General features: G+C 33.3%; 1 protein-coding gene across 4 annotated transcripts; it reads right to left on the bottom strand.

Annotated features, from left to right (window-relative positions):
- Positions 1-1,073: 1,073 nt before the first annotated feature.
- Positions 1,074-12,284, bottom strand: LOC123209556 (L-ascorbate peroxidase, cytosolic-like). 4 transcript variants are annotated; one of them, XM_044627655.1, is made up of 10 exons: positions 12,159-12,284; positions 11,894-12,026; positions 11,635-11,809; positions 2,133-2,198; positions 1,941-1,980; positions 1,769-1,851; positions 1,543-1,622; positions 1,361-1,460; positions 1,212-1,270; positions 1,074-1,124 (listed from the first exon to the last, which is right to left on the bottom strand). In XM_044627655.1, exons 2-10 carry the CDS (start codon positions 12,010-12,012, stop codon positions 1,109-1,111), a joined length of 738 nt encoding a protein of 245 aa, XP_044483590.1. In that variant the 5' UTR covers positions 12,013-12,026; positions 12,159-12,284; the 3' UTR covers positions 1,074-1,108. The 4 variants fall into 4 exon arrangements, with proteins under 4 accessions (XP_044483590.1, XP_044483591.1, XP_044483588.1 ...); XM_044627656.1 differs by lacking the exon at positions 11,635-11,809 and adding an exon at positions 2,288-2,438; XM_044627653.1 differs by lacking the exons at positions 1,074-1,124; positions 1,212-1,270; positions 1,361-1,460; ... (2 more) ...; positions 1,941-1,980; positions 2,133-2,198 and adding exons at positions 9,726-9,936; positions 10,025-10,083; positions 10,198-10,300; ... (2 more) ...; positions 10,790-10,838; positions 11,481-11,546 and having other exon boundaries at positions 12,159-12,283.
- Between the last annotated feature and the right edge of the window lie 919 nt (positions 12,285-13,203).

The following is a 13,203-nucleotide window of genomic DNA, read 5'->3' as shown; positions in this document are numbered from 1 at the left end:
TAAATCTAAAATAAAATTGATCATTGACCCCACTCCCATCTCCAAATTTAAACGAGGCATAATTGTAATAATAAAAATTAAATTTACCATTTTTATAGCTAGTGAGGGAGCATTCTATGACTGGGAACCTTGAAGATCAATTATCTATGAATGGCTTAAAGGTATCCATTCATATTCATAGTGGGGTTTTCCAAAGAGATGATTTAGTTTTGAATAAAGGCTAATAATTTTGACCAAATAAGGGTCTCCAACTCTAATTAGTTGACAACACATTATCACTGCTTGACACTATCATTGTCACGATTGTTGTCATTCGGCCACTAGTAGAAGCCTCAAATTTTCTTCCTTTCACTACTAGTTTGACACAACCAAATATAGTTTCTTCTTTCTCTCTTTCAAACTACCACCTTAGATGATGTCATTAATTCTCTTATCAATCCTCGCATCGCCACTATTGATCTTAAATTCACCCACCATCACAACTCTTAGTAATTCTCTCAATATTAACACTAAGATATATTACGACAGATATAACTTCTCTTTCCCTCATTATTTCTCTCACCCCAAACAACATCATTAATTCTAATGGAAAGAGTGGTTTTGGTCTTAGTTAATCGAATCAATGATTAAATTGATGACAAATTAAATAAATATTAAAATTAAATACAATCAAACCAAATTTTAATTGATAGAATAGAGTGCTCAATTTGAATCCCAACTATTACTAAAATTTAACTCTCTAAATAGGCCAACTTCATAACAAATTAAATAAATATCTAATCATTATATAACCAAGTAAAATTATGAGCCAATGATATGGTGCAAATTATGAGCCAATGATAGAATAGCTGTAATTTTCACGTGAACAGTTCGTATTTTGCTTTTGAGTGGCTTTTGTGTTGGCTTGGGCGCTGACGTTGCATGGAAGAAATTTATATTATTAATAAATACTAGTAAAGGATAAGTGCACCAACATTCCAACCAAATTCTCTTTCACCATATTATTATATCATCACACTCAACAACTTCCACGACCGTTTAAATTAAAACATTCAAACATCTAAGCCACATAACAGGTTTTGGCATCATCCCCATATTTATGCATAGCTTAGGCATCGGCAAATCTGGCAAATGCATTGTAAATATACAATCAGTATTAACACGTGCAGCGAGATAATCAAAATCGGCGGAATTTTGAAAATGATAGTCACCCGAGCTCAGAGAGCTTAAGATGAGCCTCTGCATAATCAGCAAAGAATGCATCCTCATCCTGAAGGCAGAAAGAAGGAACTTGGATTAACTTGATAGCGATTTTTGTTTAATGGTATCATTCTGCAACATTTGTCTCATCAATGCTCACCGCAGCATATTTTTCAAACAACAGGAAAACAGGGTCTGTCAGAAGAGCCTCGTATGAAGGCAATAGGAGAAGCCCTTCCTTCTGTCCCTCCAACACTTCCCTGACCAAAAATTTCACATAACTAAAATTAAATTTTCTGCCTATAATAATTGCTTATTGCGCCACAAGAGAACTGGACTTACTTGAAGTAGGAGTTATCAAAGCATAGAGGGTTATCAGTCGAAGGTCCCTCAAATCCCGACCTCTCCTTGTGGTACCTTCCCTGTAAAGATTTTCAAAGGAAAAAGAAGATTTCAGTAAAATGTTTTATCAAAATCAACCAACTAGATGATACCATATCCCTAAATTTAATTGTGAAAGACATTTCAAATACACAGATACAAGCCAGCTTCAGAGATCAACGCTAACCAGGGTGTGGCCACCAGAGAGAGCAACAATATCCTGGTCACTGAGTCCCATGTTGCCAAAGACATCCCACAAATGATCAGAGCCTGCCATAGATCGAAACTGAGAAACCCAACTACTGAAATATCAAAGAGCTGAAACTTCAATTTTATAAAGTATTGTCAAAATTACTAACCCTTAGGAAGACATCCTTCTGGAGGTGGCTCAGGCTTGTCCTAAGATGAAGAAAGGGAGAAGCATAAGCGCAATGAATCAATTTCAAACAGAAAGTGTCAGAGAGAAAGTTGATTAAATTATAATAAATAAATAATAACAAATATCAAAACAACTGTTAAAAATAGTAATAATAATAACATAAATGGCTTACCTCTCTTCCGGGATGGAAGGGGATTTCAGGCCCACCAGTGACCTCAACAGCAACAACACCGGCCAACTGATCACAGTTTTAATTAAATATACTAAGAAATCAACCAGACTATCGATAACTTCACAATAGTGATCATGTAAAAACAGTGCGAGTACCTGATAGAAGTCAGCATAGGTGAGGATTGGAAACTGCTCCTTGATCGGCTTCAAAAGCCTGACGGCAATATCTAGGCCATTGTTTGCGTCGTGAGCAAGCTCAGGACCACCGATCTTCGTCTTCACATCAAAAGTACCAGCTGAGTGCCATCTACAACACAAAACCCGATCAGTCAAATCAAACAAAGACGCATGCTTATGCGTATAAAAATACGGAAAATGAGAAAGAACATACGCCAGACGAAGCATGATAGGTGCACAGTTCTTCTCAAAGATTAAACCTCTGAGCTTCCTCTTGCATTTCTCAACGGCCTTCTGGTATTCAGAGCTAACAATTGGGTAATTCTTGGTCATCTTGTCGAATGATTCTAAATTAAAACAAATGAGAACAAAACACTTAAAAAGTGAGTTAAAAAAAAAGCTCAAAACACGTGAGAAGTAAGATCGAAACGAAGAAGGTTATGTCATAAGGCCAATTTCAAGAGATCTGTAGTCATTACCAACCCTGGAAGTAGATGCTGTGAAATGATAAGAAAAAAAGAGATGCTAAAATCAATAACACGAGCAGAGCACTAGCTTACTCAAAGCCTCAAATGAAATGAAGGGTATTATATAGGCGGGAGAAGAAACCCAAGGTTCTCGTAGAATATATATATATATATTTTTGGGTAAGTTTCTAGTAGAATCGTATGGACCGTTGATTGATCTTGTGGCTGTCAAGTGTGTTTTTTGTGCCAGTAACTTTATTGGGAAGAAAACATCGGAGGGCTGATATGAGACGGCCTCTGATCAATGGTATTTGTTCAAATTTGGAGAGGACCAACTACTGCAGTTGCATGGCTGTAATTCATTATTTGAAAGATCGGTTTGAACATTGTTATGGAACTCATAATTTATGAAAAGGCTAAAAGTCTTACTCTCACCAAAGGTTTAATTTATTGTCATTGATATTCGTTATCTTACAAAATTTAAATACCTATTTATCATTCAATTTTTTTGTGTTAAAATTTAATATTAGTTATAAATATAAAAATATTATTTAATCAGTAATATTAAAAAAATTAAAATTTTATCTGATTTTTTCATATTAACTTTAAAAATTAATAAATTTTTTATCTTAAAATTTGAAAACTTACATTTTTTCTCATCATCTAGGGTTTTATTATTTTATCAATAATAATTACCCTTTTAAATTTCAAAACATTATAGTTATACTCCGATAAAATATATTCTCTATTTTCACACGACTCTTTTTCACAGTGATTCATTTCGGTGTATCGTCAACTTTGGTGTTAACAACCTCTCTCTCTTGATGGCATTTTTGACAGACAAACCCTCCTTTTTTGGGCTAAAATCCAACAAGAGATCTAGACGCATGGCTTAGGGTTTTGTCTTCAATTTGACTTTAGTCACACGATTCGTCTTCGTCTTCGTGGTTCATTATAGGGTTTCAAATTGACATATGACGAAGAGCTTATTCGTCTATCGTTAGCTAGAAGTTGAATTGAAGAGTCGATAATGACGACAAATTAGCTCTTCATTTTTGTTTGAAATGACAAAATGACAAAGAAAGAGCACTTCTGGAGAAGGTCGATAGAGAAAGAAGAGAGAGTGTTGCTGGAGAAACAATGGAAGATAATGAAACCCTAAATAGTAAGAGGAAAAGGTAAATTCAAAACCTAGGTTGAAGAAAAATTGTTAGTTTTTCTTTGTTCATCTCTGGCTTTTCGATTTAGAATTTATTCGAATTTTTTTTGTTTTAATTCGTCAAGATTGTTTGATGATGAATTATATATAAGGAAATTAAAGTCAAAGAGAGGAAAACCATAATAGAGAAAAGAAAAAATATTAAAATCACATAAATCCCAAAAGTTATCCTAAATTTACATTCAAAGGGGTTAGGTCGAGTTTGATTAAAAACCAATGGGGTAGGGTGCTTTGACCTTCTACATTTTATCTCACTAGAAGTCTAGAACATAATTACAGCTGTTTTCTTTATAACAATTTTATCATATAAAAATATTTATTGGGTAAATAAAAGTCAATTTATCTTGAATGGATCATTTGCTGGAAATTTAAAATCTTTTTATTTAGTTACCACTACGGCTAGACTCGAGCCGAGCCAGCTTGAGCTCGAGCTGACTCGGGTTGACTCGGTAGATTTTTTTTAAAAAATTTTTATACAAAACGACGTCGTTTTGATATATATATATATATATATATATATATATAAAGCGATGTCGTTTTGATATGAAAAATGAGCCGAACCGAGCCGTAAACGAGCCGATCTGAAAACGAGCTGAACTCGAGCCGAGCCGAGTTCGGCTCGAGGCAAACTTGAGCCGGTCATAAAAAACTGAGCCGAGCCCGAGCTCAGTTTGGCTCGAATCCAACCCTAGTTACCACGTAATAAATCAAAAATAATATTGACTTTAACCCCCACCCTATCTCCAAATTTAAACGGGTTAAAAATGTAATAATAAAAATAAAATTTACTGTTTTTATAGCTAGTCAGGAGCACTGGGAAGCCTTGAAGATCAGCTATGAATGGTTCAATCAAAGGCACCCATTCATATTCATAGAGGGGTTTTCAAAAAATATGATTTGGCTTTAATTATAGGCTAACAATGGCAGCCGAATCAGGGTCTTCAACTCACAGCCACTTGACAACACCATTGCTGCAAACGTTCAAGTTTGACACCATTATTACTTCAATCAGTATTGTTTGACACTATCATTACTACAACTGTTGTTGTCGTTCAATCACTATTAATAACCTCAATGTCTCTTCCTTCAACCACTAGTTTGACAACACTAAATTTAGTTTCTTTTTTCTCTCACAAACTATTATTTTAGACAACATCATTAATTCTCCTTCCAATCCTCCCATTATCATTGCCAACGCCAATTTTGATTTCACCTACCACCACAACTCCTAGCAATCCTCTCAAAAGTATCATCTAACTATAACTTCTTTCTCTCCATTTTTCTTGTCAATTCTCTTATTGTCATTGTCAATCTCGACTTAACCTCCATCATCACTTTCATTTTTTTATTTTCTCACAACTCTTAACTTTTTTTTTTGATCTAGATCAAGAGGATAAATCCTTAACGAAATAAATTATAGTAGACAAAAAAGTTATCTGATAAAGATAGAAAAACAAGAATAAAAAGAGCAACTTATTTATTCTATATGGATGAAAAATCAATTGCATTCTAAATAATTCATGTGTGCCCTTTTTTTTTTTTAAATTTTAGAAATGAAAATAACAATGGTTCAATGCACTGCTTAGTAGAATTTTATGCATGTAATTTTAACATATTAAAACTAGTGTATAAGACAATGCATGCAATGCTAAAGTTCGGTTTGATTAACCAATTTTAAACACCTTCATTTATGAGTGATATATAAAAAAGTCTTGTAAATAGGTTAGAGCCGCAACACTTGGTACAATTTTAAGTATTGTGCTAAGAATGATCCATAAATTTTAGGATGGACCTTTCAAGCATACATACAAGGAATATGTTTTAGAAAGTAAGGTTAAATAGGGCAAATTTTGATATCATCATGGGTAAAGTGAGGGCCACTAGTGAAGGAGCACACTAGTGGATGGTTGACAATTAACCAAACAAGTGGTCAAAGCAAGATTTTGCCCTTTAACGTGACAAATAACAGGAGTGAGTCTTTCAATAGTTAGGTAGGTGACAAAAGAAATCTTCCCATACTAAATTTAAGGGAGTGACAATGCTTGCAAGCTGCTAAGCAATCCTTGTAGGTGCTGATGAGTTGAAACAATTGATAAAATAATATTTCAACTTATGACCAAGGTCAGGTTTATCGCATCTACAAATCCCTAGATAAGAGTGGTCTTGGTCTTAATAAGTATGATCAACAATTAAATCAATGATGAATTAAATAAATATTAAAATAAAATTCAACCAATGGAAATTTTAATTGATGGTATATGATGTATATCACTTACCGATAACACTTGGTTTGAGTCTCAATAATCAGAACAATATATAACCAAGTAAGATGATGACCCAGTGACATGGTGCAAATTTTTTTACTCCCTGAGACTTTGTCTGCTTCATGGGTACGGTACATTTTCCTGATAATCGTTGAAATTCGATTGGAATCTAACAATCACAAAATTTTACAAAATAATATACACAAAATGATAGCTTGACCACAACTGGACAGACCAGCAAAACTAGATTGATCTGGTTCTATTTATTATGACTGATCAGTTGGTTTCCATGTGAAGGGTTGATCTTGTTACGTATGACACTTTCCTGAAGTGTCAAAGACAGAGATTCCACATGTGAATATAGTGTTAATGTACAGGTAGTGTTTTTTTCCTTTTTTGTTATCTGGGGACCATGTTTCTTTTGTTATCTGCAAAAGATTAGGTGCTTACATTCAAATTTACATCTGGCTTGTAAGGTAATGAGGATTATTCATATCAATAAGTTAATTTTATTTTCAATTGAACAACAACTGTAAGCAAACAAAATAAAAAGTGGGTCAAAGGAATTATTCCCACCCAAGTTTCTTGCATTCCTAAATTAATATATGTTAAATATCGAAAACTCAAACACTCACTCGTGAACTATTAAAATTAATATAATCAGTTAAGTTTTAGGGGTAAAATTGTCATGTTCTTCTTAAGGTTTTAAACTTTATATCATTTTTCTCCAAAACCTTAAAAATTAATAATTTTTTTTAAGATTAAACTTTGAAAAGTTACATTTTTTCTTAGAGTTTTCATTTTTCACGTGGTTCCAATTTCCTATGAACGGCCTCCTTCTCTAGCATGTCTCTCCTTCCCGGCCATTGTGGTCTGAAGACCACAAAAAACCGATGAATCGTTGATTTTTTGTGGCTCTATGGCTTCTTCTTCACTTTGGCTCTTCATCTCTTCCATCCACGAATCGATTCTTCGTTAGTTCTTCGTTTGTTTCGTAAGAGATTGAGGCATGAAGGAACGATCGAAGAGTGGAGATAGATCCCTAGTTCTTCGTCTCCTTCATCCACGAGACACTTATTTATTAGTTGAGAACAAAGATAGATTGATGGATTGCAAACTAGAGAGTGTCAGGGCTGCTGAGGAAGCAGTTGAAGATGGATTCCAATGGTCGGCAATATAGGAAGGAAAAAATTGAAACCCTAAGGAGAAAAATATAATTTTTCTAAAGTTTAATCTTGAGAAAAATTATTAATTTTGTAAACCTATGAGTAAAATAGATAATGTTAACTAATTTTACTAATTTTAATCGCTCACAAATAATATTTAAATTTTTAATACTTAACAAATATCAATTTAAGAATATAAGAAATCTTGGATATGAATAATTCCTTTGACCTAAAAAGTATACTTAAATTTGTCATCCCTACAAAGTCTTCACGACGTACACAAAAGAATTCAGCAAAGTCAACGTAATGCAGCTTGCACCTACAGTAATGTTTAAGCTCTGCCCATATATTATTGATTGCAAAGAGGCTTGCCTGTTCAGGCTCATGTTACGAGTAGCTATGTGGCCCAGCGTGAATTGAGGATTCGGTGGAATTTGAGAAGAATGTTTTTGTTGGATGGGATCCTGTAACTGTTGACAGAATTAACTTATGGGTAGGACTTTGGGTTTTTTAAAATCAGCAGGATTACGTCAAACTTTGGGTGGGAATAATCTTTTGGCCTAATGCCAAATAGGATAACACATCGTTAAAGATTTCTGATAATATTTATGTGATAATTTGTTATTTCTTTATGAGTGGTAAAAGAGAATGGCAGAATTTATTCATTTTAAATTTATTTAGTATAGATTTATTTAACATACCAACAATTATAAAGGATTCCGTAGTACTTTTCAGAAAGTTAGTTGTAGGTATAATTAAAATCAGTGTGATGCTATTGACCTTCTACATTTTTATCTCACTAGAACAGAATTACATTTTCTTAATTTATAACAATTTTATTCTTTAAAAATTTTACTGAGCAAAATAAAAGTATTTTATGAAACAATTTATCTGGAATAAATCTTTTGCCTGTAATTTAAAATCTTTTTATTTGCTTTTCATATAATAAATCTAAACAAAATATTGATCTTTAACACCCTAAAACGGGACAAAATTGTAATAATTAAAATTACATTAAAGATTAGTTATGAATAGTTTAAAAAAATCCATTCATATTATAAAACGATTTTTCATTTACTACCATAACTCATAGGAATCCTTTCAATGTCATCACCAAGATATGCTACAACATATATGACTTCTTTCTATCTCTTATTATTTCTCCCACCAATTTTCTCACTACCATCATGGATCTCGAGTCCGCCTCCACCACCACTTTCATTTTTCATTTTACCACATCTCTCAACTTTTTTCTTGTTTTTATTTTTTTGTCGATTAGATTGGTAGATCTTCTATGAATCAATTATCACTTGTGAGAGACGGTAGTTAACAAAAGGGTCATTCAATAGAAAAAGAAAAGCAAAAATGAAAAAAGCATGATGAACCAACTGCATTCTAAATAAATTTTGTGCATCCTATTTTTTTATTTTTTTAATTCTAGAAATAAAATAACAATTGCTTAATACAGTGCTAAGTAGAATTTTGTGCATGTAATTTAACATATTAAGGCTAGTGTATGACAATGCATCTAATGTTAAAATTCCGTTTGATTTAAAAAAAAAGTTCAAATCAATTTAGTTAAATATCACAAATAATATAAGTGAGTTTTTCAATAGTTAGATAGGTGACGATAAAAAACTAGTTTTCACGAACATTATAATTTATAACCAATATCAAACTTATCACAACGTACACATCGTTAATTTACTTATTACCAATATTGTTTGATTAGCATTGAAACAATAAAGGGAGTGGTCATGATCTTAATCAATCATATTGACAATTACATTGGTGATAAATTAAATAAAATTCAACCGGACAAAATTTTAATTGATGGTATGTGGCAAATATTACTAACAACACCCTTGGACAATCCCAAAAATTCCCTCAGATTTAACCAACTTCTTGCCAGCTTGAATAAGAACCACAATTATGACACAATGACATGGTGCAGAATTTTTTACCCTCTAAAACGTGGTTTGACAAATTAAATAAAATTGAAAATTGTTACGTTAACATACACAAACGGATCCGGTTCTGTTTAGTATGACTAGTTCGTTGGTTTCCATGTTAGGGGCCAATACTGCTAAGCACGACACTTTGCTGAAGTGTCATCAAGAGATTCCACGTGTAAAAATTGTTTTCTTGTGCAAACAGCTTTTTCTTTTTTGGTTATCTGGGACATATGGTGCATAGCCAGACTTAGGCTTCACCGGAAATGGTTTACATCAAATTTACATCTGGCTCATTATTCATTTAGGGTTTGATATCTTGGCTGTGTGATTTGTTGGGTTGTGGATGTTGCAAGAAAGAGATTTGTATTATTAATCAATACAAGGAGAAGATGAGTCTCTTTAAACATATTATAGCTAAACACAACCACCAACTTCAGCCAACATTCCTCAAAATCTATTCTAATCTTTTGAGAAATCAAAAACATTCAAACATCAGAGACACGGAGCTCAGGTTTTGGCATCATCCCAATATTTATGCATAGCAAGCTTCGGCAAATCTGGCATATGCATTGTAAATATACAATAAGTAATTTGAAAATGATTCAAAGAAATCAAATACATTGAAATTTTGAAAATGATAGTTACCCGAGCTCAGAGAGCTTAAGATGAGCCTCTGCATAATCAGCAAAGAATGCATCCTCATCCTGAAAGCAGGAAGAAGGAACTAGGATTAACTTGATAGCCATATTTGTTTAACCATTTCGGCACCGTTTGTCTCATCAGTTTGAGATAGTAAAACAAAAACAATAAATACTCACCTTAGCATATTTTTCGACCAATGGTAGGAAAACAGGGTCGGTCAGAAGGGCCTTGTCAGAAGGCAATTGGAGAAGCCCTTCCTTCTCTCCCTCCAAAAGTTCCCTGACCAAAATTTTTGCATAATTAAAATTTAATTTTCTACCTATAACAATTGCTTATAGCGGCATAAGAGAACTAAACTTACTTGAAGTAGGAGTTATCAAAGATTAGAGGGTTAGCAGTCCAAGGTCCCTCAAATCCAGACCTCTCCTTGTGGCACCTTCCCTGTAAAGATTGTTAAAGTAAAAAGAAGATTTCAGTAAAATGTTGTATCTAAATTAACCACCTAGATTATATCAATCATATCAGATCCCTAAACATAATTTTGAAAGACATTTCAAATACAAGGATACAAGCAAGCTTAAGAGATCAATGCTAACCAGAGTGTGGCCACCAGAGAGAGCAACAATATCCTGGTCACTGAGGCCCATGGTGCCAAAGACATCCCTCAAGTGATCAGAGCCTGCCATAAATCAAAATTGAGAAACTCAACTACAGCAATATCAAACAGCTAAAACTTAAATTTAATAAACTATTGTCAAAATTACTAACCCTTGGTGGCATCAGGAAGACGTCCTTCTGGAGGTGGCTCAGGCTTATCCTAAGAGGAAGAAAGAGGGAAGCATAAGCACAATGAGTCCTCTCGAATAGTATGTGTCAAAGAGAAACATAATTAAATTAAAATAAATAAATAAACATTGTTTAATCAATTCATTAAATGTTAATCATAGAAACAGATATGACCTTCAACACTACCAATTATCCAAATAAGACACTGAATTCAAGACCAAACGAGGTAAGTAAAAGCCATTAGATAAGCCAACAAATAAGGTTTTGTCACACTTGCGTTCCAAAACCGATTCATTATATTCTAGAACTAAAATTAGTAACAATCATATATTAAGATGGAAATATAATTTAAAGCAAGAAAGGCCGGCAAGATGTATTGACCAAAACAAATAAGTTTCAGATGAAAAAAATATGTTCCCACAGTTAAGATAATATTTGGATCACATAATATTGCATCGACTCCTTCAAGATTTCGTCTAGTCCTGGGGAAAACTCATCTATTTTAAGCAAAATAAAACTATCACAATCAAAAAATACAAATAGCATATAAAAAAAAAATTAGGAACAAAGGTTCTACTCTGGTTCCCAAAAAATAATTAATTGACGATACAACATAAAACAAATATTAAAACAAGTGGGAAAAATAGTAATACTAATAACATAAATGGCTTACCTCTCTTCCGGGATGGAAAGGAATTTCAGGCCCACCAGTGACCTCAACAGCAACAACACCGGCCAACTAATCACAGTTCAAATTAAATATACTAAGAAATCAATCACACTATCGATAACTTCGCCATAGAGATCACGTAAAACAGTCTAAATACCTGATAGAAGTCAGCATAGGTGAGGATTGGAAACTGCTCCTTGATCGGCTCCAAAAGCCTGACGGCAATATCGAGACCATTGTTTGCGCTGTGAGCCAGCTCAGCAGCAAACTTCATGGTTCCGAATGGACCGCCTGTCCTCGTCTTCACATCAAAAGTACCAGCTGAGTGCCATCTACAACACAAAACCCAATCGATCAAATCAAACAAAAGCATCTGCTTATACGTCTAAAAATACGGAAAATGAGAAACCACATACGCTATACGAAGCATGATAGGAGCACAGTTCTTCTCAGCTATTAAACCTCTGAGCTTCTTCTTGCATTTCTCAACGGCCTTCTGGTATTCAGCGCTAACAGTTGGGTAATTCTTGGTCATCTTCTCGAATGATTCTAAATTAATACAAAAGTAAACAAAACACTTCACAAATGAGTAAAAATGCTCAAAACACTTCAAAAGTAAGATCGAAACGAAGAAAGATATTTCATTAGGCCGATTTCAAGAGATCTGTAGCCATTACTAACCAAGGAAGCTGATACAGTGAAATGATAAGATAAAAAGAGACCTTAGAACCACTAGCACGGGTAGAGCACAAGCTCAGTGAGAGGAAATGAGGGTGATGATATAGGCTGGAGAAGAACGAGAAGGTTCTAGTAAAATGATATGGACCGTTGATCAGATCAGATCTTGTGGCTGTCATTTTTTTGTCCATGACCGGCTGTCACGGAGTTTGAAAGTTTTGTTCTGACGTTACGGCGTAGGTGAGGAAAAAAAAAATACTTTGGCAAGTAAAGATATAAAAATAAAGTCAAGATTTATGTGAGAAAACGAATTTTTGGATTTACTCGTTTTTTAAAGAATTCAATCTGTAATTATTCTTTATAAAAATACTTACCTGTGATCAAATTGAATTTTGAAAATTATATATATTTACAACTTAATTATTTACACGATTTCCATATTTAATTATTTGCACATGATTTATGAAAATGATATTATTTTGTATATAATTTAGACAGGGTTATTTACGTCATTTCAGGCTAACGGAAAAGATAATTTACTTCCAAATCATAGAAATTATCTCCATCTTATAGTGTGAACGCGCCTTGCTTCCTAAGATTCCATTCCAGAAATTATAACGTCACCCGTTGACGCATAAAACTTTTTGTCACTCGTCAAATTTGATTGGCCAGACATATGCTCACTCCTTATCCTTTTCTCACTGCAAAGCTCTGCAATCAATTTTATTAGCCGTACGACTTTTCAGCACCAGTAAAAGATATCCACGTGGAGATTTTCTATTGGGAGTGAACGCCACGTTGACATGAGTAGAAGATGAACGCATTAAGTGCCTGTAACGTGCTGGCTTCCACGTTGAATTAATAAAAGGTGCGATAATGAAATAACAATAAAATTAGATAAACTTATATTAAGATTTACTATAAAATAATAAAAAATCAGATGAGTAAAAAATCATAATAACAGCGTATTATATTTTATAATATATTTATTAAATAGTATTAATTTAATATATTTTACAATATATATTATTTTTATTTATATTATATT

The sequence above is a fragment of the Mangifera indica genome, chromosome 2 (assembly GCF_011075055.1).
Source record: "Mangifera indica cultivar Alphonso chromosome 2, CATAS_Mindica_2.1, whole genome shotgun sequence".
Taxonomy (NCBI): Eukaryota; Viridiplantae; Streptophyta; class Magnoliopsida; order Sapindales; family Anacardiaceae; genus Mangifera; species Mangifera indica.
This window is presented reverse-complemented; position numbering and strand designations above follow the sequence as displayed.